Source organism: Melospiza georgiana, chromosome 12, assembly GCF_028018845.1.
Source record: "Melospiza georgiana isolate bMelGeo1 chromosome 12, bMelGeo1.pri, whole genome shotgun sequence".
Taxonomy (NCBI): domain Eukaryota; kingdom Metazoa; phylum Chordata; class Aves; order Passeriformes; family Passerellidae; genus Melospiza; species Melospiza georgiana.
The window spans coordinates 11,996,729-12,023,112 of NC_080441.1; the positions used below are offsets into that span (position 1 = coordinate 11,996,729).

The 26,384-nt window shown below is 40.5% G+C and overlaps 1 protein-coding gene across 1 annotated transcript; it reads left to right on the forward strand.

The window, feature by feature from the left end:
* TBC1D8B (TBC1 domain family member 8B) lies at window positions 1-24,752 on the forward strand. Its single transcript, XM_058032553.1, has 21 exons — window positions 1-163; window positions 5,467-5,577; window positions 7,671-7,789; window positions 8,412-8,637; window positions 9,564-9,804; window positions 10,855-11,062; window positions 12,591-12,758; window positions 13,312-13,461; window positions 14,580-14,730; window positions 14,954-15,168; window positions 15,621-15,738; window positions 16,434-16,719; window positions 17,985-18,114; window positions 19,994-20,092; window positions 21,219-21,287; window positions 21,474-21,714; window positions 22,374-22,439; window positions 22,539-22,622; window positions 23,436-23,492; window positions 23,807-23,904; window positions 24,177-24,752. Exons 1-21 carry the CDS (start codon window positions 34-36, stop codon window positions 24,585-24,587), a joined length of 3,378 nt encoding a protein of 1,125 aa, XP_057888536.1. The 5' UTR covers window positions 1-33; the 3' UTR covers window positions 24,588-24,752.
* Window positions 24,753-26,384: the final 1,632 nt, after the last annotated feature.

Consider the following 26,384-nt stretch of genomic DNA (forward strand, 5'->3'; position numbering starts at 1 on the left):
CGCTGGAAGCGCTGCGCCGTGAGGGGCCGCGCGATGTGGCTGAAGCCCGAGGAGGTGCTGCTGAAAAATGCCCTCAAGCTGTGGGTGCAGGAGCGCTCCAACCAGTACTTCGTGCTGCAGAGGCGGCGGGGCTATGGCGAGGAGGGCGGAGGCGGGCTGGCAGGTACTGCCCCCGTGGGGCCGGGCAGGGCTGGAGCGGGAGGACGGGGGTCTGTCAGCCCCGGGACTCCCAGCCAGAGGGGCGGGAACGGGACCGGGGGACCCGCTCAGGTTCTGGAGCCCCGGCCCTTCCTGGATTCCTCATGGGGCTCTTCCCGCCTTCCTTTGCCAGGGCAGCAGGGGCCGGCGGGCACGGGCAGCGGGCAGGGGGCCGACGGGCGCTCCGCATGCCCGGGGCACCGTGGGCAGCGCAGCCCCGGCCCGGCTCCGGCGGAGCCCGCACGGCTCATGGGCAGCTCGGTGGAAGTGGACGCGTCTGAAGAAGGACTGATCTCCTTCTTGTTGGCAAGATGCTCGTTTCCAAATCCCTTTTTCTGGGGGGCTTCTTGAGATGAACTCCTGCTTAGGCATTTCGGATTGCTGGTTTTAAAAGCAAGCATATGATTTGGTGGGGCTTGTCAGCAGTGGTGGGTCAGGAGAGTGACAGAGGGGTGGGACTGGAAATTGACCATCGTATAATAAAGTTTATTCCATGAGAACTTCAAGGTATGGAGCTGAGTTTCTATTTATAATTCTTGCCTGATTGTATCATGAGGCACTGCAGGGGCCCCAGGTACTGCTGAGACCTCTGTGATGGTGGCAGCTATTCTGACTGACTCCCTCAGAGACTGGTGGCGTCTGTCTTTGACCCTGTCAAGGAGAAATCTACAGGGAATCAGCATAAAGTGGGATGTGGTTCTCGAGTGTTTGTATTTCTGTAGCTTTTCTAGGCTTTCTCTAATTCGTGTCATCCTAAAGCAAGCTGTGTTAAACATAAGGCATAATTGTCGTGTGGGAACATATTATTTATTTTATTGAATAAAACCACAAGGTTCAAACTTCTGGCTGGTGAATTTCAGGTATAGAAATGGCCCTTGCAGCTGGATGTGGGGCATTCTTCATTGGCACCTGAACCACTGGCAGGACACATGGAAAGAGTGAAAGAAAGCATCCCAAAATCCCAGGTTGCTATGCATTTCATAGTATTATAAGCAGATAGGTGATGTCAGGCCTTGGCTTAGAACTAAAGGTGATACATTGTGAGCTTGGAAGTCTTGTGGGGATCAGATTTGATGGCCTATTCTCTACCTTGATTTATATGGAAGTCAAGGAAACCAAGTTGCTATGAAGGTTGATTTTCTGCATGATAAAATTCATTGAAGGATTGTGATTAAAGTGGAACAATGAGAACTGGAATAAATTGTTCTTCTGAAAACCTCCTCATAGGCTTACAGCTGGGTGGACAGCTGGCCCTGCAAGTGCCCTTTGGGTTTTGGTGAAGGTGAGGCTTCCGTAACTGCTCTCCTGCTCTTGATGTTTGTTGACAGTGTGGGAAGAACACTTGGATGGGATTGTTGCTGTAGTATGTTGCTTTTTTTGGTGTGGCATTGCACATTTTATTTCTGTAACTTTTCTTGTAAATTCTTACAGATTCTTGTGTGCAAGTTACCTTTTTCCCTGGACAGAAACAAAAGGAGTGAGATGTTCTTGAATTAAAATTGTGATTAAGAAAGGTTAACAAGACAATTGCATGAAACTGCAATTACATTTGTGTTAGGAGGTTTGGAAATATTCAAACCTCCTAGGTATAAGCCAGCATTAATTTGATATTGCTGCATGTCGCTTGAGAAAATTAGCACTTCTTTAGGAAAAAAGCAAAGCACAGCTGCTGTGTTATGAAATCATCCCAAATGTGCAATCCTGTTCTCCTGGAGAGCGTTTACAGCTGTGAGACAAGGCCTGAGGTGACTGCCAGCACTGAGGAGTGAAAAGAGGGAGGCAGCAGTGCAAGAGTCACAAGGGAAGAGTCACAATGCCTCAGGACAGCAGTGGAGACAAAGATGGGCAGTGCTGCAGGGTTTGAATAGCACTGAGGGGGACAGGACAAAGGATTCCCAAAAATACAGGAGTACAGTTGGTAAGACAGGCTCTAAGGGGGGAAGTTTTGAGGAAGCAGCCAGTACCTGGAGGAAGGTACAGACGAAGGAGCAAAAGATAGATGCCAACAGAGGTGCTTACCTGGAGGAAGGCTGGGAATTCTGTTGCTGTCCTAGGAATAGAATGCAGCCTGCAGTTGGATTTGTTTGTATGACCCAGGGGCAGGGCCAGTTTGTGGTCTGTAGGTGACACAGGGAGGTGTTGTGGCTTGTGTGCACACACACCACCCTTCTGAGTTTGCTTGTGTGGATCACTTGTGAACAGGTTCAGCAACCTTGTGCTGGCTGTGCTCAGCCTTGCCTCCCTCCCTGCTTAGCTCCACTCTTCATTCTCTGCTTTAGAGCTCCTGAAGGATTCAGATGCTGTAACCTGTCTGACTGGTGCTCCCTTGGGTAATTCATTCATCATGCAGTGGGCTCTCCCAAAGTGTGCTGTCTGACAATGCAACTGTGTGACACCATGTCCTCTGGTTGTTCTGTCTCCTGCAGAGCCTCTCTGGGAGAGCTGATCAGGTTTTCAGAGTGGATGGATAAGAACATAGTTGTGAATATGTGTGCTGTAACTAAGGTCTGGTGAGATGAAGCATGCTGGTCACAGAGCTCTAGCTTTGGTTCTGGTTTTGGAAGGACCTTGATTAGGAGATGGGTGTGCTGGGAGTAGTGATGCAAATGAGTATTTGGTGTCATAAAGTTCCACCCTTTCACTGAAATTTCAGTGCTGGTTTTTTGGGGCATGTCTCTGTGCTAATGTTGATATTTTTCTCACCAAGTCTTTTGGAGACATCTTGGGAATGACACATCTGTATTTCAAAGCTGTTCTGGATCCTTGCCCTTTATTTTGGTTTCTAGAGTATTTTACCCTATTTAGTTAAACATCTAGGGTATTTCCCAGTAGTTTTACTCAGGCAGCTATGAAACTGATAATGTTTCTAAAAGCAGAGCCTTTTTCCCATGTAAATGTCCATCACTTTTCATAGATGCAGTTGAAGTCATTCTCTGAGCAAAGCAAGAGGATTAGGTGGAATCCCCAGGAAAAACTCTAGTTTTAACCAGAGATGGAAGTGGGGACCCCCTGTAAGTTATCCCTTGGTTCCCATTGGGAAATAGCAATCCAAGGGAATGCCTGGGCAGAAACACACAAGAACTGGAAGGTACAGCAACCCTGCCCAGTAATGCAGAATTCCAAACACTGGCAGCTCGTGGAGGACTTTCAGGACTTGGATGAGATGAGTGAGCCTCTGCTTGTTCCCCACAGTTATGGCAGGGTCCATAGCCATGGAATTAGTGTGTATTGCACTGAGGGGCTGTTTATTGCCTTAGGCTCAAACCTGTAGTCCTGATCCCATTCATGACCTGTGGCAATGCTCAGGTGATGGATCCTCACCTGGGACAGTTCATTGTGTCTGAAATCTGATGACCTTCCAAGGAGACAGGAGCTGTGATGGCATTTTGAGGAGTGCTCCTTTCTAGTGTGCTGTGGTAACCATTGGCTCAAGCTGAGTTAGCCTTATAAATGGTGAATGATATCCTTGTACTGTATAACAGAAAATGTTATTAGGAGATTTGTGAATGAAATAATGCAATATTTGCTGAAGCAAAGCCATCTTTGAGATCAGCTCAGTGTCATGACTCATTCAGTAAGCAAAAGCTGCTTAAACAGACATAAATGTTGTTTCTTATTCAATGTCTGTCTTCAGTCAGGAACTACAAAATAATTCTACTTTCCAGCAGCAATTTACAATCTGTTAATTGCAGACAAAACTAGAGATGTAATGTATTGCTCTGGTTGTGGGTTTTTTGTTTGGTTTTTAGTGTGGTTTTGTTTTGTTTTTCTTGTTGGTTTGGGGTTTTTTTTGTGGTTTGTTGTAATTATTTACTTCCATGTTTTTGAGGAGAAGCATAACCATTTGAAACTTGAATAGCCACAGTGAGGTAGTCCCACCGCCTCTATGCTAAAAGTGTAATCTCAGGAAGAGCACGCTCTGTGGATGAGTGTCTAGACTTATAAATTCTGCTTTATTTTGTTTCCTTGTCTTCTTTCACAATTTATATTTTTCATAATTTGGGAGGGGGTTAATGGAAAGAAAGTGAAACCCAAAGTGCCAAAGCAGCCAACCAAAAAATTCCAAAATAACTTTTGAGGGATGCATTTGAAGCTGTCTAAATCTAGTGCTTCTACAAAATATTAATAATCAAAAAGTCATTTTCTGATAAGCAGGGAAGGGTATTTAAAGACATAAAGGTTCTACAAGAGCTGTGTTAGCTCTGTATTTCACCTCTCTACTGGCATTTATTGGGAATGCTTTCCCTCCATAATCTCAAGAGGTTTCTGAAACAGACTTTACAGCAGCTCCTTGAGTAATTGTGTTATGAGTTTTTGGGTAATCTCATTTCTTATTTTTCTGTTCTTCTGTAGGAGACTAAGAGCCCAGTGTGACTGCTTTGGTAACTTTACTTCAATTGAATTTTCTGTTTCTATGGCCGTGCTAGGAGAGTGCAAACATAGGAAATGCAGGAAAGAAGCATAAGATCCTTTTGATTGTATTTTTGTTTCTTTTGTAACAAGACAAGATTTTATGGTGCATCAGGAACCAAAAGTTTCAATTGTTTCTTCAGTATTGATTTTTCTTCTTTTAGAATTTCCTTATTTTAGATTTTAAAGGATCACTTAAGATATCTAGGCTAATATCTTTATTACTGCACAGTGAGAGAGAATGGGTTTGAGTCATTATGAAATGCACCCTCATTTTCCCAGACGATGTTTTTGTCCTGGTTCTGGAGAGATGAAGTTTGTCTTTTTAGTGAAATTAATATATTTTCATCTGAACCCTATTTAATGGGAGCTAATTCAATACTTAGTGGCAGGGAGGTGACAGCCAATTATGGTCTTGAAGGGCTCTTTCCTGTGTCTGAAAAAACAGAACAACAGTAAATGACTAATTAAGAGGTAGTTCAATTACTGCTTGTGCTCACTGAAGGCTGGGAGTGCCCTGGTTGTGCTCTGGTTTCACACAGACTGCACGGCTGTCACTTCCACAGGGGCCATCTCCAGAAACTTCTTCACCCTCATTTGTGCCTTGTGGCTTTTACTGGTTCAAAACTTCTTCACCCTCATTTGTGCCTCGTGGCTTTTACTGGATCAAAATATCACATCTCAGAGAAGTTCCTCTGGGAATACTTTGTGCTCTTCTCAGTCGTGCTTCTTATTTTCTCAGAGTTCATTAGTCCTTACTTGGGCAGCGTTCCTGCTCCCCAAGGAAGGAATCAGAGGGGAGTGTGCATTTCAGAACTCGAGTTTCACTGTGCTGTGTACTTTTCTTGGCCACCCCAGGTCTCCTTGTGGGAACGCTGGATGCAGTGCTGGACTCCACGTCGAAGGTGGCCCCGTTCCGCATCCTGCACCAGACGCCCGACTCGCAGGTGTACTGGTCCATCGCCTGCGGTACGTACAGCGCCGGGGCCAGCTGGCAGGGCACAGGGAGGCTGCAAAGGGTGGGCCCATCTGTGCCTTAATCCTCTCACACTGCCACTCATTCTCATCACCTCTAAATGGTTTAAAAGCATTTGCAAGCCTGAGCTGGACAGCAGAGTGTGGTTCCGGTTTTTCAGAGTAGATCTGTGGACTCTTCCTGTTACACCTTCTGATTGCCTGCTTTCTGCAGGAGCCCTTCAGGTGCCAAAGCCTTTGGGCACTGTGGCAGTGATAGAGGCACAATCTTTTTCTTTGTAAGGTGCAAGGATAACTTGACGCAGTTCAGGATGAGCTGCCAGCTCATCTCTGCTTATTCCAAACTGTGCTGTAGGCAGGAATAACAATAGATGCTTATCCTAATATTTTTGTTTGCTTTGTCTCTTCATGTTAAAACATGCAGGTTCACAGTGATGGTCAGAGATGAATTCTTCCTTGTATCTGTTGCTCTTGTAGTACAAGTTCTATCTCTTTCTTGTGTTACTAACCAACAGGGAATGGAAAAGTAAATACAGATTTGTTCTTGTAGCTTTAATTTAATGTAATTGCATGTCACTTTAAAAGGGCAGCCCTAAAGAATTTGAACAGTTTGTGAATTGACAATAAATAACATTTCAGGGCCATTTCAGAAGAAGTCAGACCTGGTGAGAGGCTATCAAAAAAGTACTTTAATATGTATGTTGGAAGTGTACTCTGGGGAATTCTACTGCCATCAGGTCAGCCTTTGGCAAAATACAAAGCGTAATCTTCATTTTAGGACTGAGTTTACATAGATTTTGTGAGGCGTAGATACACTTTACAACAGAAAGCTACATAATATAATTGTCCTAATTGTGTTAGATTGTTTCTTCAGTTAAGAAATTCAAGGGTTGACACTTTGTTCCTGCTATTACATATTAAATGTCTGAAACCATGGTCTTAAACAATTTAAACAATTACAACAAAGTTTCATTATTTCTAGGTCGCCTCTGTGCCTCTGATTCACATTGTGACTCAAATAATTGGCCTCCACGTGTAGTCTTAGAAAAAGAATTACTTTTGAGATGTAATTGCTATGTTAATTACTCTTCATATAATTTGTTAAGTGTAGCTGCAAATCCACCCAGTGTAATACAGTCTATTTAACTATATTTAGACCAATTTTTATTCATTCACAGGGCCACTTTAATTCTATGGAGTTCATTGAAAGTTGGTTAATTACCCTTTACAAAGTAAGCTGAGAAAAAAGCAATTGTTCAAGGTGTGTTCTTGCTTGAGGGTATCAACAGTATGTGATCACACTGCCTGCTTTGATTGGTGAGCATTCTTGTGGAGGATGAAGCTGCCAATTAATTTATATTCTAGAATATAAATTTAGTCAAACCTGCGTAAGTTCTTGCACTCTCTCTGTGCCCCAGCATCGGATGGGGAGTCACTGTCTTTAAAGCACTGACTGTTTTGAAATTGCTGAAACCCTGCAGTTTCACTCGTGGCATCTCAGTCCTTGCTGCCTCCCTGGTTCCAGTGGTGTTTGCTTTACATCCTCACACGTGTAAGGGATTTTGCACAGCAGGGCCTGGTCTTGAAGTTCTGCTCTGGAAACTGTTGTGGGCCAGTGATCAAAGCTGAGGATATCAAAGGCACAGATTTAATTTCCTGCTGAGCCTCATGGGTTTGGTCTCACATTTCCCACATTCTGGCCTGTTAAACTGGGAGTGTTGCAGTGCTGCTGTGCTGTCTGTGTTGGGGAGGTGCTGCTGACAGGAAGGAACTGTCAGTCCAACTCAGGCTTCAGCACTGAGCCACATAATGTTGACAAAGCTGAGATGCTTTTGGATTTAATGGCCAGAAATAGAGCTGCATAAAGGACTTGAAAGATAAAAACACAGCAGTGCATATGTTTCATGTACACTGAATACATTTTCAGTGTTCACAAGGGGTAACAAGAAATTTAAAACTTGTGATTTTGACTTGTGTATCTAAATCGCTCTGTGACTCAGGAATTTGCTAAATATTCTCTTGATGAATAGTTTTGGTGAAATGATTAAGTCTGTCCTAATTTAAAGCAATACTTTCTTTTTCAATAGGATCCAGCAGAGAAGAAATAACAGAACATTGGGAGTGGTTAGAACACAATGTTATGAAGACTTTATCAGTGTTTGATTCAAATGAAGACATTACGAGCTTTGTCCAGGGAAAGATAAGAGTAAGTAACAGGCATGATTGGAAAAGGCTAAGTATTCTTTTTCCTTTAACTGTACACAAATAATATGGGCTCTATAGAATATTCAAGGACAGCATTGTAGTGCTGCCTATTCTGATTGAGTAGTGTGTGACTGTTCACTTTAACATGTGCCATTGTTCCTGTGTCTCTGCCCCACAACTAAGTAAGATTGTTGGACATAAACTTCACTCAGTAAATGACACATCAAAAGCCTTTAGATAGTGATCTAAAAGTGCTGATAAATTATTTCACAGTAGTTTTAACAGTGCCTGGGAAGCATATGGTTCTCTTTTTTTTTTTTGCTCCATATATGCCAAATATTTAGCCCAGGAACTCTTGGGATTAAGTTAGGAAAATATATCTGTTTCAGAGGAGGAGACACAGGAATGTGTGTCTTGCTTAAGCTGTGTTGGAGACTTGGTGGATGAGTCTGAAATAGCACATTTTATTTGTGACCTATGATTTGATCCTCAGACTCTTCTTCCCCTTCTAAAACTTGCTCTCCTATTGGGAGAACAGGAACTGTGCTGTGTGCATGCAGGTGCATGTATGACAACTACCCACATGGACACATGCATTAAGTAATGTGATTTTTTTGTTGTAGGGTTTGATTGCTGAAGAGGGAAAATATTCTTTTGTAAGAGAAGATGATCCTGAGAAGTTTCGTGAAGGTCTCATGAAGTTTGAGAAGTGCTTTGGGTTACCAGAGCAGGAGAAGTTGATTACCTACTACTCATGCAGTTACTGGAAGGGCAGAGTGCCCTGCCAAGGATGGCTGTACCTTAGTACCAACTTCCTGAGCTTTTATTCCTTTTTGCTTGGAGCAGAAGGTAAGTAAGCCTTGATGCTGAGCTGTGTCCCTCCATGCTGCACTGCTCTTCTTTCAGATTAGTAGGAATTCTTCCTCTGTGCTAAGGGAGCTGTTTTGGCATGTGAGCAGATGTCTGTAGAGATGAGCAGGAACTGCCAACATAATTTATGGAAATGCATACATTTGTGTAACATACTACTCGATATCCATTATTACTCTTCCTTAATTCAAGCTTCAGAGGGAAGGCAGACTTCCAGAAGATGACTGTAGCTAAAAGTTGTCCATCACCTTTAGTTCATGCTACAATATTAACTCTATGAGGATTACAGTTGTTTCTTCACACACAGGCTTAATATTTCACATGGCTGCACTACACACTGGTGATAGTTGCACATAACTCTTTTTTTCTGTGAGTAACATTAGTTTGAAATGCCCAAACAAATGCTTATAATAGTGTGTACTGTAATTGTATTTATGTGAAAAATGGAAAACATACAGAAAATAGGATCCTTTCAAGGCTGATTTTGATCTGTATTGAGAAATGCCATAGCTAAAGGGCACAGTTCCTCTACATGCCAACACATGATGGATTTAATTTAAGAAGCCCTACTGGTGAGCTGTTAAAGGGGGTTGGCTTGTATGATGGTGTTTATTTGCTGTTTGCAGTTTCACATAAGAGCAAGGAAAAGGAGATGTAAACTTGTCTTGTCATACATGGTCTGTGTTTTAATGCTTTTCTATGAAATTCTTTCTAATGGAATTAATTTTTAGGAAATATGAAGAGAATGCATTTTGTGCTTATTAGTTTGTAGTCCTTTCCAAGTGTGTTATCATTTGACTATGTTGTTTAATTATACTCTGTTAGAGCTGCTACTACTGCATTTCTTTTTTAATACAGGCAGATATTGAGAACTGACTCATATGTCCTTACATTTTTATTTTCAGTAAAACTTATTATCTCCTGGGATGAAATATCAAAACTTGAGAAAACTTCCAATGTGATTCTGACAGAGAGCATTCATGTGTGCTCCCATGGGGAAGATCATTATTTTTCCATGTTTTTGCACATTAGTGAAACATTCCTGCTCATGGAGCAGCTGGCAAACTATGCAGTTAGGAGGCTTTTTGACAAGGAGACATTTGAGAATGATCCAGTCCTTCATGACCCTCTGCAGATCACCAAGAGGTAATGCATTGCTTATAGTTCACCTGTTCTGGCCTCAGTATTTGTTTAGGCAAAAGAGGAAGAGAATCCTTGTCTCAAGGAGATTGTAAATATTAGCAAAGCTGATATTTTCTTAACCAAGTGAATCATTACAATCATTACAATGTTGGACCAAAGCCATGTGAGGCATTGTGATTTGTTGTTACTTGTCAGGATCCAAAGTGTGTATATGAAGGCAAGAGGTGATCAAATCTTCAGTTCTGGTCTTCTAACTAAAAGGTTTATATTAGTTTGAATTTTGAAAAGGGGTTCTTGCAGCATTTAGGATTAGAAAATTCAGATTAGAGCTACAGTGTCTCCAGAGATACCTGATGAGGAAGGATAAGGTGGGGAAGAAATAATTTAATAGATATGTGTAAATGATAACTGCATGAGTTATATGATAAATGATAACTGATGGGTGCATGGCTTTCCTGAGGTACAGCATTATTTTGGGTGGTGGGAAAGAGATGAGTACCAGTAATTTAATGGTTAAGGTCCTTTCTTTTCCTTTGATTCCTCAGTTTGGTGGCAATGCTGGAGAGGGATGCTGCTCTACAACCAAAATACTGTTTCTGGCTGCAGTTACCTGTGAAAAATTAGCCCCTGGCAGATGTTTACAACATGTGCTGCATTTCTAGCTAATTAACCCTCCATCGAGCCAAAAATTGTTCTAGTTTTAAAGGGATTATTCTCGTGTGTGGGGAAATAGAGCACATAATGCTATTAGTATCTTTTCTGCATTACCTGTAGCTCTGCAGGGCTCTACTGTGTAAGAACATTATTGAATTTGGCCTTGTTTAGTGACATATTTAAATATTTTGTTAAGTGAGTGTACAAGTAGGTGTGGTCTTGCCCTTTGTTGCCTCTTCAAGAAAAACATTGAACCCTTCAAACTGGTGCCCTAGATTATGGTAGAGGAGAGCATGATATTTTACTGTCTTTTCCCAAGATACTTTTGTATTTGTTAAGATATTTAAAACTTAATTTTTCTTTTCTCTTTCCTACCCATGTGTTATGTTTTTAATTCAGAGGCTTGGAGAGCTATGCCCACAGTAAGCATTTTAGTGCATTCTTCAGGTTACCTAAAGAAGAGTCCTTGAAGGAAGTTCATGAGTGCTTCTTATGGGTTCCTTTCAGTCATTATAACACCCATGGGAAAATGTGCATTTCAGAAAACTACATCTGCTTTGCTAGCCAGGATGGCAGCCTGTGCAGTGTGATCATTCCATTGAGAGAGGTAATGCAAACTACAAATCAGAGTCACTTCTACCAGCAGCTTTGCACTTGTGTACTTTAATGCCACTTCAGCAGATTTTCATTAGAATCTCCTTATTTTATGTGATGTCATGTATTTCCCCCTACCTTGGATACTCCATATAGGAATTCTGTTTGTAGGTTTCTGGAACTGCTTTCATGTTTCAGACTTGTTTCTCTGCCTTCTTTCCCTTTTCTATTTACTCTTGTTTCTGTAGCTCAGTACAGAATCCAAACTTTTTAATACTTTTTTTTTTATTAAATGGAAAAGCTTTTTCTTAGTACTTGTAGGTGAGTTAATGAGACATTCTCAAGGTAAGAAGTAAAGAATTGTAGTGGGTAGAGGACTTTGAAGATCAGTAATACTGCTATGTTTCTTAGCTCAGTAGTGCAGCTTTTTGCAGTGGTTGAGCAGTGCTGGATTTTCAAAAGTCTGGGAAAATCAGGTGTTGAGCAAGTAGCAATGCCATTACAGCTGATAATCTCAACAGACTATAAGGACAGAATGAAGACCATATAGCAAAGGGCACAGCTTTGGAATTTCAATTTCTGCAGTACACTGCAGAACCAACCCTCTTCTTTTCTGTCTTGACTTTGTGGGATCTGGGATATTGCCACATTTCAGTTGTCCAGTGTTAAAAGCTTTTCATCAACACCAGACACAAATAAGGCAGGTTCTATAATTGCTCTGTAATAGGGGGTGAGCTGTACTAATCTCAGCAGTACACTTGGTGTTCCCCACTTACATAAAACAATTTATTTGGTTACTTCCAAATAGTGCTGCAAACAATACAGACTTCCATAACATAAGAGGCTGTGTTAAAGGAGCTGCCTCTAAATTTATTCTTGTGGGCTGTCAGACCCTCACTCTTTGTTCTGCAGGACTGCAGTTACCTCATTTCAGTGGTCTTTCCTTCTTTACCTACAACAATGTGCTCAGTGGTTTTCCATTCTTTGCCTTTAACAACATGAATACATCAGCAATGCCAGCCAGTCTAGATTCTCATGATTGTCACATTTGAACTTGCATGATTAAACTGTTTTAACTGCTCTAGTCTGTAACTGTTCCATCATGGCAATTAAAGTCAGCTCTAGCTGTCATGTGTTATGACAGCTGTTTTGACAGGGTATTCTCAGTGGAAATTCAGTCTTTTAAAACTTGTTTTATTTGATTACTTACAAAAGTCATGTTTTCTCTGCTTTTGGATGGTAAGAAAAAAAGCAACTGCTTCAGTGGGTAGAAGGTGACAAGGTTTTTCAAAGAAGCTGAGCACTCACAGCTGGGAAAACCTTTTTGAAGATTTCTGGTACTCTGTCAAAAATCTGTTGCATAATACTTAGTGCCTTTTGCTAAAATAGCTACAGGCAGTTGAGCTTGTGCCTTGTGTTGCCTGGTCTGCTTGTGTGCTTCATCCACTGTTCCATTTACACATGTATTCCTAACAGGTTTTCTCTTTTATAAGTAAGCAGGTAAAATTCCTTGCTTAATTTACGTGTCCTTGGTTCCATAGGTCACAGGGGTGGATAAAGGAGATCCAGCCAACAGAGGAGTCAGCATTAGTACCAAAGGGAAAACAGCTTTTCGTTTCACAGAGGTGAGAGATTTTGAACTGCTTGTGGCAAAGCTCAGGATGAAATGCAATGCAACTGCAAGTCCACAACACATCATAAGTACTGAGGTAACTGCTCTGGCAATTCTAATTTCTTGAAATTTGCTCATAGGAATAAGTAATGAACCTCTGGTTTTAAGGTTTAGAAAAATAAATTGCTCTGCCCATGTGAAAGAGAATGAGTTGGGCAATGGTGCTACAGTGAATGCATTCCTTTTTGGGTTCTTTTACCTTGTTTTTCATCAGGTTTTGAAAAACAACTCCAGCTGTAATGCTGGTTTTTAAGTGCTCTCAGGTTTTCTGTGTAGTTCACTGTATGAATGGAGTTTTTTTTTTTGGTGGTGATGCATGATGAATCCTCCTATTCTCAGTTCTCATTATGAATATTTGTCCTTTTATAATTTAGTTTTTTTTTTTGCTTGAGAGATGCCTTTTTTTCCTCTAAGTGCAGCCTCCTGAAAGCCCAGCTGTGCAGAGCAGGGACTGTTGTTTATCATTTATTTTAGAAGTCTGTATCTGGCACCTGTAACTTAATATAATGAGCAAAAATGGTCTGATATCAGTGCTGCTTCTTGGAGGATTGTTTGTTATTTACAAGTACCACTGTTAAATTTTTTTCAAGGTTGCAGCTGGTTCTGCCACTGACAGTCCAAAGGATTTTGGTGCAGGACAGTCAAAGATGGGCCAGAGAGATAACAGCAAAACTGTCAGTACAGAAGCCCTTATGACTGTCTACCATCCTCAGGATGCTGAGAACCTGGACTCTAAAATGGTAAGGGATAAAACGGCCAACAGGATTTGAAATTGAATTGAAAAGGAGTGGATTATATCAAAATGAATTCCAGCCAGGCTGCTGATTTCCTCAGAGGCTTTGCCAGTATTCTTTCATCTGCATTTTCTGTATTTGGAGTCCACAGGGTGCTTCTTCATAGCTCCATTCAATTTTCTGCTCATCTTGTTTGATATGCCTTATCTTCATGGAGTTAGATTCTCCTGCTCTTCTACCCCTCAAGGAAGAGTTGGCTGTTTGTTTTATGATAGTGAGCATGTTGCATTTCTGTCTGAATTTTCAAGATACAAAGTCACTACAAACTGTGGGAGCAAGGAGAATGTTCTAAGAAATTGATTTAACTTCTTTCTTATTTCTCTCTTCTGCACCACTGTCTAACAGAGTTACGCTCTGGAGAATATTTATGTAGTTGTTTTTGTAACAGATCATGCAATTTTTGCTTCTCCATAGTATGTGAAAGAAGAAAGGTTTTATTTCAAAATAACTATTTCAGCAGAATGAAGTAAATTAGGATATGAAAATTTTTATATTAGAAATACCATAAAACAAATACCCTTTGGGCAGGACAAAAGGGAGTCCAGACTTTTAAATGCTGCTTTTTGTAGTATGGTGAACAAAAGTGAACAAAATCTACTTTTCCTTTCATTACCTTTGATTGCTTTAACAATGTTAAATCTTAGTTCTGCATGCACAGAAATTGTAGTGATGACATTCACCCTGTCTCAGCTCTGGAGCCTCACATGAGCTGGAGGACCTGATCAACAATTGCTTTGCTTCAGAGAAATGTCTGTGTGGCACTTGTTGGTTTCTGTCAGATGGGATACTGAATTAGATCTACCTTCTGTCTCATCTTGTATAAACATACTTTAAAGAATAGTAGGTCATGTATGAGATGGCATTTCATGCTAAATTTGTGCTCTGCATGGGCTGGATTTTGCTCTGATTTGCTTCAGTGCTCATTTCACACATCAGTACGGATGCCAATGCTGCAGTTTCCAGTTTATATGAATATAACTGGGAGCAAAATTGACTTCTGTTCTCTGACACTTGAGGAGAATCTACCAGTATATTTAATGCTTGTTATCTTCTGCTTTTGGTAGTTGAAAGAAAAGATGAAGGAGCAGTCATGGAACATCCTGTTTGCAGAACGGGGCCATGGGGTCAGTATGTTTCGTACAAAGAAGACTCGAGACCTGGTTGTGAGAGGCATCCCAGAGGCATTAAGAGGAGAACTCTGGCTGCTTTTCTCAGGTATTGCATGACAAGTGTAATTGGTTCATTTTGGGAGGCATCATTGGCAATTTTCATTGCTGAGTGTTTCCATTAATTCCAGTAGAATGACACATTACTTCAGTAATATCTGGAGATTCATGAGGTACCTCAGTAGTCACCAAAATTTGTGTACAAATTGCAAACAATCAAATTGCTGTGTTACTGTTCTCCTCTAATACTGTGCCATGCAATGTATTGGCAGGTGCTGTAAATGACATGGCATCCAACCCTGGTTATTACACTGAGCTGGTGGAGAAGTCCTTAGGAACGTGCACTTTGGCTACTGATGAAATTGAACGAGATTTACGTCGCTCCTTGCCTGAACATCCTGCTTTTCAAAGTGACACAGGAATTTCTGCCCTCAGGAGAGTTCTTACAGCTTATGCATTCAGGAATCCACAAATTGGATATTGTCAGGTATAGCAGTTTTGAGAGTCTTAGTGTTGGTTGTTGAAATATTAGCTCATGATGGCAGTATGGTAGCACCTCATAAAATCTGTCACAGAAATGTGGACTAGTTTTTTGCTTAGTGGCTCACTTACTTTGCTTATTTCATGCCATTGTATAAAATGAGTTTTTACATTGTACTTGGATTAGTTTATAAATGCTGTCATGTCGCTTCATATATGCATTTGCATTCTAACTAGACATACAGCACTTAAAAATATTTTTATGTGCTTTAGATACTCTTTTCTGTATTTAATAACATAGAAATAAAACTCTTGTCCTGGATATGGCTGTAGGTTATCCCAGCACTTTAAAAATGTGCTGTAAAGTGCTTTCAGAAATAGAAATTCTAAGAAATAATATGAGTTGTGTTTTCTCTGTCTTTTCTCTTAAATGTTTCCTTTCTTGTTTGAATGTTGCAGGCAATGAATATTCTGACATCAGTGCTTCTGCTGTATGCTAAAGAGGAGGAAGCATTCTGGCTTTTGGTTGCTGTGTGTGAAAGGATGCTCCCTGATTATTTCAATCGCCGAATCATTGGTAACATCCATCTGCTTTTTTATCCATCTTGAACTGAATGTCTGCCTATATTGAGTGTTAATGGTTATTCATTAAGAACAAATGTAAGCTGAAAACTGACAAGTGGAGAGAAACCATTGCATTTCTTTCAGTATTGTGGGGTAGAAAATGGAGAACATCCCATGACTTCTCCTTAAATAGGCATGGATATGATTTTCAGATATTGTCAGTATTCTGGGCATAGCTATTCAGGAAATAGTTAGACTATTATACTGTTCTTTTGGAATTATAAGTGCAGTTCATACTATTTATTTGAAACTTAGCCAGTTTAGATAAAGAAAAAGGAGTTACTTCAGGTCCAGACTTGGACTTTGATCTCATATGCAGTTCTTACAGGTGTATATGTTAGAAGAAAATGGTGTGAATTTTTTTGTTGCAGAGGAATTGTACTGACTGTCAGGAGAGTCACTGGAAGCAGCCGTGTGCTCACCAAAGTGCCAGCACACTTGGAGCATGCCCAAGGCTCTGTCCCCAGGCATGGAGAGCACAGCTTCCAGCATGGGGGAAGGAGCCAGGGGCTCCCTGCAGCTGGGCCTGGGTGTGCTGGTGCAACAAAGCTGCAGTAGAACAGGAACTTTGCTTCTGGCTGGTGCTCTGAGAGGTGTGCTTCTGTGTATTAAGATTTGGGTGGTGGTTTTGTTATCCTTTCCCTGCAGGTGCCTTGGTTGATCAGGCAGTGTTTGAGGAGCTCATCAGGGTTCACCTGCCTCAGCTGACAGACCACATGACGGACATGACTTTTTTCTCCTCAGTCTCTCTCTCCTGGTTCCTTACCCTTTTTATCAGCGTGCTGCCAATTGAATGTGCAGTCAATGTGGTGGACTGTTTCTTCTATGATGGAATAAAGGCAATCTTGCAGCTTGGCCTTGCAGTGCTGGAATACAACATGGAGAAGTTGCTCACTTGTAAGGATGATGCAGAAGCAGTCACTGTTCTCAACAGGTATCAGTGTAACTGTTAATCTCTCAGGCTACATAGCAGCTGCTATAATTGCATGTAGATAAGTCATTCTGAGGTAGCTGAGAAGACATCTAGCCAAGACTTCCAAAGGCTTCAAAGGAATTAGTGCTTATCTCAGGCTCAAATTCTGGAAGAGGTGGCTGGAAAGTGGGCCTGGATCCTCTGAACATCCCATCCTAAAGTTCTACTAAAACCATAACTGTTTTGTGAATTAAAAACAAAAAAGCTATGTGCTTTTAACCTTGAACTTGTATCATGTATAGAAGGCAGATTGCCTTGATGAGAATATCTAAAGCCCATTATGACTGTTCCAGACATCAGTTCAGGCATCAACTTACAGCAGCAAGTTCTTCAGCTTAGATCTTGTAGTTTAGTCTGCTGAATCCTCTGATGTTGTTGGTTTAAAACAGAAATTAGACCAAAAAAATGTGATGACCTCATCAGTGATATGTTTATTCTGTGTTAGCGACATTGAAGTGTGCTTTTAACTGACGTGCTGCAAACAAAACTTGTACTGTTTTTTCTTCACTAACTAAATTCTCTTGTTGATGCTGTGGTTGTGTATCATGGAGTATTAGAACAGCAAAATTACTGTTCTATAGCAGTTAATGAGTTATGACTGTAATGAACTGATAATAAGAATTTCTGTTTAATGAGGTTTTTACATGTTGCATGTTTGAATGGGGTAGGAGCTAAAGAATTATTGAAGAAAATGTAGTTTTTGTTATGAGACCATGCAGTCTGGTGTTTATTGTATAATCTGGCTTCCCCAATGGATATATTTAGGCTGGTTATGTGGATGAGATAAGCAGGTACAGATCAGGCATGTCTTTGTCTTGTACATCTGGAGGAATTAAGATTGTCTTGTTCACAGTTCAGGACAAGCCTTTTTCTCTGTCCCAGTTAGCACAACCTTGCTATATGTATTAGAAAACCAGGGGATTGCCAAGTGGAACAGACTTTGGAAAGAGTCTAGTTTGACTTCCCACTCAAAAGGGGATTGCTGCTAGCACTAGATCACATAGTCCTAAAAACTCCCAAGTCTAGAAATTCTACAGCCTTCTCTGGGTGGGCAGTTCCAATGTTTGTGTATCTTTGTTACTATTATAGCACATTTGTGCTACTGACTCTGATATTCTTCGTTTTTTCCTATTCTCTGCTCACTTTTTCTTCAGTAGATGCCAATGTTATTGTTTTATTGTGATAAACTGGTTCCTGCTGATTTCTCATGTGTTTGCTTTGTGCAGATTTTTTGACAGTGTCACTAACAAAGACAGTCCTTTACCTCCAGCTGTGCAGCAGGGCTCCAACCTCAGTGATACAAAGAGTGACCATCCAAAAGTGGACATCACTGATCTGATACGGGAGTCAAACGAAGTATGTGTTCTGTGGGCATGTTTTTGCATCCTGTGCAGGGTTAATGTTTCATGGGCTACTTTGAAACAGTTACAGTGTACAAACTAGGGTAGAAAATCTGTCTGGATTGGTAGAAATTTGGCTCTTTGTTGAATTTTAAAATGTAGTTCGGTTTCATTCCTTTAACTCATGCACAAATGCAGATTCTTTGGCAGTCTAATCAGGCATGAAGAAGTCATGTTTACCTAGAGAATGGAAGACTGTACATCATTTTATCACATTAAATTAATTCAGATTTTCATTATATATTGTATGTATATTTTTACTAAGGCCATTGCCCATTACCAGTGCTCAGTAGCCAGACTCAGTGAATGAGTTACAATTCAGAGATGCAGTTCTCTCTGCTTCCACTTTGTTTCAAACCAGAGGGATGCTGGTAGCAGTCTCCACAGGAACACAGAAAGACAGTTCTGGAAGAAAACTCAACAGCTTATCCAGTTCAGCTTCCTGTCCAGCATCCCCCCAGATCATGCTCTAAAAAGTCTAGTGTTGTTAAAACAGTTCCACAACAGAAAACCTGCAGAAACTCTAGTCCATCATAGGGTTTGTGTGCCCATGTGGGATAATATTGAGTTAATTTCTCTCAGATGTTCATAAAGCACTATTGAGGAGAGTTGGCTGTGGTTTTATCCATAGCTCCTTGTTGCTGTTAGGTGGTTGTTCATCATCTATCCTTTCAAGTCTGGTCATAGAATCAGTTATAGAATAGTTTGGGTTGACAGGGGCTTTTAAAGACCATCTAATCCAATCCCTGCAGTGAGCAGGGACAACTAGATCAGGCTGCTCAGTTGGAGTCCAGCCTCATCATGACTCTAAGAGAGAAGAATGAATTTTAACAGATTGCTCTCCTAAAAGGGAGTTGCCAGATCTGTTCTTTTGCTAGGTTTAATACAACCAGTTCCTTTAACCTTTCATCAAAGTTAATGCGCTCAGAGTCTTTTGTCTGTGTTGCAGTTTTTCATATCTTGTTTAAAGGGCATTGCTGATAAGGGGACAAACACACTGCAGAAGAGCTTCTGGAAGTCCTGCCTAATTTGGTTGTTTATCACTCATTTGTTCTCAAAGTTTGTTATTAGAAGCAGTTTTGCCCATGGTGCATGGTGGTCATGGTTAGGCCATGTCTTCCTAATTGCCTGTGCTGCTGAAAAGCGTAAAAAAACTTACAGAAGAGAAGTTAAATCTATTGAATTTCCTCATAAAAGGAAATTTAATTGATTTTACGTGGTCTTGATAAAGAATGTTGTCCTGTTTTGATCAACTGGTTTCTGTTTAGCTTTTAATTGTTTAATAATTTGTTCCCTGATTTCCCTGGTAATTTGTTTCCAGTTCTTGCCTCCTATCCCACTTTTCCTTAAAGATAAATGCATTTATTCACTCCAGTGCTCAGATGCCTTTCATGTCCTTCAGAAATTACAGAGGTAGCCAGAAATGATTCAGAAATTACTTAGCTGATTTCTTAATTTCACTAGAGTGAACTTCAGTCCCTGAAAACATGCACATCTTAGACTTTGCTGCCTTGCAGAAGTAGTCACCATGTGATAACAGAGTTGGGTATAGAGCCAACACACAGTAAAATCCCTTTTTCTTCCCACACAGGGAACTATTCCAGTTTCTTCTTTCTCCATCTCTCTGAAACACCCTTTCAAACACCCTTTTAAGAGTTACGCTGGTTAAGGAGAATGTTAGTGCTCTAATAAATTATTTCTTCCTCAGAGTTTCTTTGATCTTCCTGCATGTGTCCATGCCTGTAATGTGCCTATTAGAGGCAAGAGAGACAAAGGTGCTTGTTTAGATGTGTCTCCCAGCAGTTGATTGCATGGACTGGTGCCTTTCTCCTCAGAGGTACGGTGACATTCGCTATGAGGATGTGGAGAGCTTGCGCTGCCGGAACCGCCTTTATGTGATCCAGACCTTGGAAGCTACGACCAAGCAGAATGTGGTGAGTGACAGGCAAGAGTTTCAGCCTTCTCCCTGATAAAATCCATTCTCTTTTGGAAGGTTCTGAGAAGAGCTGCAGTTTCCAGGCCAAATATGTGATTTTATACTGAGCCCCCTCATGTCTGCAGGGTGTCTGTTAACTGAGGCTTGGCCTGTGATGTTTTCAGGCTGTAAATCACAGCATGACCTTCTGGTCTCCTTACAAGCAGCACCATTGCCAACCACTTCAAAAGGCTGGTGCATCTCTCACACTTTGTGTGGATTGGAACAGGCTGACCTATATTTCTATCTGCTGATGTTAATACTGTTCTCTCAGAGGCATAGAGCACCATACAGTAAAACAATTAAGCACCTGCACTTTTACTCCAGGAAGCAGCACTGAAGAGGTTATTGTAGTGAATTCAATAGGGGTTGCTTTTTGTCTGTGTTGTGTGTGAATGTCTGGTGATGTGGCAGCTCTCTATCTGCCTATCTCATCCTTTCAATTCAGACTGCTCAGTGAAGATGGAGCTTGTGAGGAGCTTCCTTTGTTGGCCTGTTTTCTGCAGTGGCTCATTTCCAATACCTGGTGATAATACTAATCTGTCCACCACCTCGTGCTTCTTTCTGTAGTAAATGTGGCTTGTAGCAACAGAAACTAAGTGCCGGTGGTTATGCTAAGATAGTATTGTGTATTTAATTTTACAAAACATATATATTGTGAAGTTAGAAGCTGGTCTTACAGCAAACTTTGTTTTTTAAAAGCTGCGAACATTTTTTTCTTATTTAAAAGAATTAAGATTCAAGCTTCACTGTTGAGAGCTGAACATGCATTTGCCCATTTAAAGGAAGCTATATGTTATGTCATTATAATTAATTGAGTTGTATCTCCTGGGTTTCATAGTGTTGGCTCCATGTATGTTAGTAACGTGACTAGCCTTAAGCTTGTCTTTTTATTGAGAAATTATTTATTTTAATCTATAATCTTCTGATTACTTTTTAAAAGAAGTGCTGTTGTTACTTCTAATTGTAACATGCCAAAACCTGGAATATGCAAGCAGTGTCTCTTAATCTAAAGTTAAGTCTCCCATAATGTTATTCCAAAGAGGGAAGACACATTAATTAATTTTTTCTTGATTTTGTTTCAGCTACGTGTTGTGTCTCAAGAAGTAAAATTCAGTCCTAGTGATCTTGAAGAGCTTTATGATTTATTCAAGGTAATGTGCCATTTTCCTCACTTACCAAACAGCCATCTTAACAGTAGACTTTGAAATGGTTTTAGTAAATAAAGGCTGGACTCAATATATGTTTTATATGCCAGCTCTATATAGTTTACTCCTCACATCTTTCCCCGAGAGGGACTTGTTGTTCCTGGAACCTCATGTTTTATCTTTTCTTTGCAGAAGGAGCATTTCCTCTCCTGTTACTGGAGTGTAAATAGTCCTGTGCTGCAGCACCATGATGCCAGCCTGCCCTACCTTGAGCAGTACCGGGTTGATTGCCAGCAGTTCAGGGTTCTGTGCCACCTCCTGAGCCCCTGGTCCCACTGTGCCAACAGAGACTCCCTGGCTCTCTGGACATTCCGACTGATGGATGAGACTTCCAACTGCCTTATAAACTTCAAACAATTTGCCTGTGTTCTTGGTATGGCAGCAAAACACACATGAGCACATTCACATGGCTCCTGGGAGTAGTCCTGGGGTGTATCACCTTCCATACTCTGTACAAAAAGCTGAGGAGATTGACTCTCTTAACACAGGGTCAAGTAATGTGATTTTTATTACAGGCAGAATAATTTCCTCTTGGAGATTAAATTTAATATGGCTTGGCCATCAATATATCCACAAATGAAGAATGGCCTGATCTCATTGCCCAGCCTGTTTGGTTTATGATAATTCTTCATACTAAGTCATCTTTTACACTGATTGTGCAGGATGACCAATGCTTTATTCCTCTGGGAAAGTGAAAGTTTTCTTGACTCACTGCTCTCTTTCATCTTGTTTTCAAAGTGGTATGGTCAGGAACAAAAATTTAAGGGAAATGCTGAGACGTTAGTGCTTTATTTCTTTTGGTGCTGTGGTTTTGTTTTAGTAAGTCATAGACATTAGTGTTCTTTCATCAGTATAGGCTAACCCCAGGCTCAGCCACAGGTGATAGAGCTTTCTTTAAACTTCATATCTAATTATACTCCCTGTAAGGTAGGGCACATGTCCAGTTCCAACCTCTCTGGATTGTATTTATTTAAGTTAAGAGGCTGTTTTAAAGTTTGGTCCAGTTGAACAGACTGTCCTTTCCCCTAACAGATACGATGTATAATGGAAGCTTCACTGACAAACTCAAGTTTCTTTTTAAGTTGCACATCCCTCCAGGTAAGTAAGAAACAGTGGCATTTGGTTTTTGTCATTGTTATCACTGCTTTGGTAATGCCTGGGCACCATGAACACACTTTATTTAATCATTTATTACAGCTTTTACTGAAGTAGAATCTCTAAGCCCTTCCAAAGGGGATGATCTTTCAAAGGAAGAACTGATGCACTTCAGCCAGCTCAGTGGTAAGCTCCAGAGTGTGAGGTTTTGCCTGCAGAATACTAGAAGGAATCTATTAATTATCCTGTGAAAAATGGGGAGCTTTCTTCTGAAAATGAGTAAATCCAGTAAATCATATCCCTGTTAACAGAATCCCTTGTGAAGATCTTCTGTAGATAGTTACAGTTTAATAAACTTATGCACAAGTTGTGGATAGCTCTTATGATTGTTGAATTCAAAGGCCCTTGGGTGTTTACATGGAAATAGGGGAGTGTATTTGGTTGGCTTTGTCAGCATTGTGGGCAGCCTGTTGCAGTGTTGAAGTGATGGCTGTTTCATTTCTGCATCCTGAGCATAAAAGAATTAAAATACCAAATCCATACTTACTTTGAGGTGCTAAGCATTTCAAAATTCTTTGCTTTTATTTTAGACCAAGTGAGCTGAAAAAGCTTTTGTAAATTTGTGGACTTGATAAAATAATATGTTTGAAATACTCTTGAAACCTGTGGAATTTTTATAGGGAAGACAGATCCCTTTTTGTTTTTATAATCTGCCTAAAGTAGACAATATATAGATAATGTTCGTGCTGCTCTTCAAGTCGTGCACCATGAACATTATAAAGATTATTTAATTGATAGAAGTTTCATTTGGTATCTTCACAGTGGCTTCTATTTTTATAGAAAGTATGCAGATTTTGCCATGTGGTTTCTTCTTGACCTAATCTGTGCTGAGAACATTGAGGGTCTTGTTCCTTAAGGAAGGAATTTTTGATAAGGGAAATGAAACACTGGTCCTTTTTTCTGAAATAAGTAACTTTTTTTTTTTCCCCTAAATTGTAGTTTCATCTGTTGGGGATAGCCTTGAAAGTGGTTCTTTGAAGAGCAGCCCAGAAAAAGGTAAAAGAATCCTGGTGGCACATTTGGTAACTGTGTCTTTTGGGGGAGTAGAGCTGGGAAAGTCTGTGGTAGCAGAGTATATTAAGTAACATCAACCTCAGAGTGCTGCTAACGTTCTGTCCTGTTATGTAAGGGTAGTCATGGGAGCAAAAGGGCAAAAGTAAACTCTGGTCCTCTGTAGGTCCTTGGCCCCACTACTCTGTTGAGAAGGAGTGACATTGAAGATGCCAGTTCTTTTGCTTATCATCCCTCATGGGAAGGTCTCCGTTCTTGTTTGTTCACTTTTTTTTTTGCCCTTCTTCCACTTCAAAAAGGTAAGGGGAAGGTTGACATTCAGGCATATCTGAAGCAATGGCAAGATGAACTTCTTAAAAAAGAAGAAAATGTCAAGGATTTGCCAAGAATGAATCAGGTAAACTGTTTGAGTCTTATTTAAATCTATTTTACGACTCTTTAAGTCCTATTACAATATTTCTGAAGGATTTGTAGGATCCCTTTAATTTCAAATCTTCACATCAGTCATTAGACTGTGGCCTTTTAAAACTGCTGTAATGACACACATAGTTTTCTCAGGGCTAGTCCATGCTGTTGTTAGAGCTGCTGCACCAGGTGCCAGGCAGCAGCAGTGAAACAGAACAGTTGTGTTGCTCTTCTCTGAGCAGTCTCCTCTGTATCTCTCTGTAGTCTCAGTTCATCCAGTTCTCAAAAACTCTCTACAATCTGTTCCATGGGGATCCTGAGGAGGAGCTCCTGTACCGCGCCATCGCGGTGGTGACCAGCCTCCTGCTGAAAATGGAAGAAGTTGGCAGAAGGCTGCAGAGTCCCATGTCACCTGTCACAAGTCCAGTTGCTGTTACAGAAGTGGCTGCTGAAGTGCCCAGAGAGAGGCAGGAGGAAAGCAGCTCTGAGCAGACTGAAGGCAGTAGAGCACAGAGTTTGGAAGGGAACCATGAATGGTCTTTTGCCTTTGAACAGATTCTGGCATCCTTATTAAATGAGCCAGCCTTTGTGAGATTTTTTGAAAAACCTCATGACATAAAAGCTAAAATAGAGAGTGCTAAAAATTTACAACTTAAAGCAAGAACCAGAGTGTAATTTTCTGTACATTTGATCCTGAATTAATCACATAAAGTGCTTACAAATGAAGGCTGTAACTATGGAAATCAAGTCTGGTGTTGACATAGGAAATTAAGTTTGAAGAATTAGCTTCAAGTATCAGATTACTGGTATGTAATGTAAATAAAAATAGTTTGAAGCACAGTCACTTTCTTGCATTGTTCATGAGTTTCACTCCAAAATAGGGACTGAATAATGAACTGCCTTTACCATGTTATTAAAACATGCAGCATTGCTTGGAGATACTGGATGTGTACCTGTTGCAAACCTGTCTGAATCACTGTTACACCAGGTGTTCTCCAGGTTCTTTTCTATTACTGTGATAAAAGGAATGACTTTTTCCCATTTTTCACTTTAAAGGAGTGTCAACTGCTTGGAGGTTGTCTTCCACATTAATTAGTTATTTCCACATTGCTTGTGGACTGGGGCCAAAGCAGGGTGAAGACTAAGAACAGAGGCTGTGGTAGCGTGACAGGACCATGAGATTAGAAAAGGAAGTTGCTCTGCTCACAATTCCTCTGCTTTGATCTAGTAGATTCCAGCCCCTCTTTCCCATTTTCATACCAATCCTCCTACAAAGAAAAGGTGAAAAGGATGGAAGTTTATTTGGTCATCCAGACTACACAAGGATGCAGAAACTAATACTGATTGTTTAAAATCAAGGGAAAGCAGTGGCTAAATCTGTCCGACCACATGGTGGTTGTAGTTTGTCTGGCAAGAGGAGCCATTGTTGGCTTCTTAGGAGCATGTTGATGAAATGTGGAGTTTTGCTGGTGTTTGGAAAGCCCAAGCACAGGCCATCTGTAGCTGAGTGTTGACTATTGAGCTGCTTAGGGACAGATTGCAGTTGCTTCTTTGCCTACCCTGAGTTCATATCTCAACCCAGTAATTGCTATTGCTTTTCTATAGCACTGTGGATTGTTGCTGCTGTAATATTTTCCCTCTGTCAGGATTCAAGGCAACAAGAAAATCCCCTTGAATCTGACTTGAAATTTTTAATATATAAAATATGATATGGTAGAGATCCTGTGGAGGAAAGCTCTGCCAGTGTAAAAGCTGAGAAATGTTGACCTTGAATCTTTGGTAGCTAATGCTAGAAGGAATTTAGAGAAGGAGAGTAAGAGCTTGTATTTTAACAACAACAGCAAAGTAAGTGGGGAGTCTTGCTAAACTAGTTTAAAACATCTGTTTCCAAAGCCTGTATGACAATCTTTCTCTGGAGAGCAGCATTATTTTTATATGTGCATGTTTTTTAAAGAAGCAGAATGGGGATGATGGTTTTCAGAGGCTTTTTGTGCAATACTAGTGTGAATGAAGAATAAAACAAATTTCTGACTTGTGTTACAGGCACTTTGTGAAATGCCATCATTGCAGTTGGTGTTAAATTTATGAATTATGTCTTACACTCTCCTCAACACTCTCAGGTATTAATGTAAAAAAAAATTTGACTGAAAAAGTCCAAAAGCTGTATCATATATGTGGAGAACGAGGAAGCTTTTTTCAGAAGCCTTCACAAAGTAATTGCAGCTGATACAATATACTGCTGATTTGTATTTTTATGTATAAAATAAAAAAATCTGAATTTATCCATTTATGTGGATATGCATAGGGCCACACTGTATTACTTTTTAAAAATGTTTTCACAAAGTTGTTCAGAAATACAAAGCAGATGATGTTTTTCTAGTCCAGAATTTACCCAGATAATGTTTGATCAGTGAATAATTCTGCAAATAGCCATGATGAAATTAATGGAGCCTTATGAGAATAGATACAGCT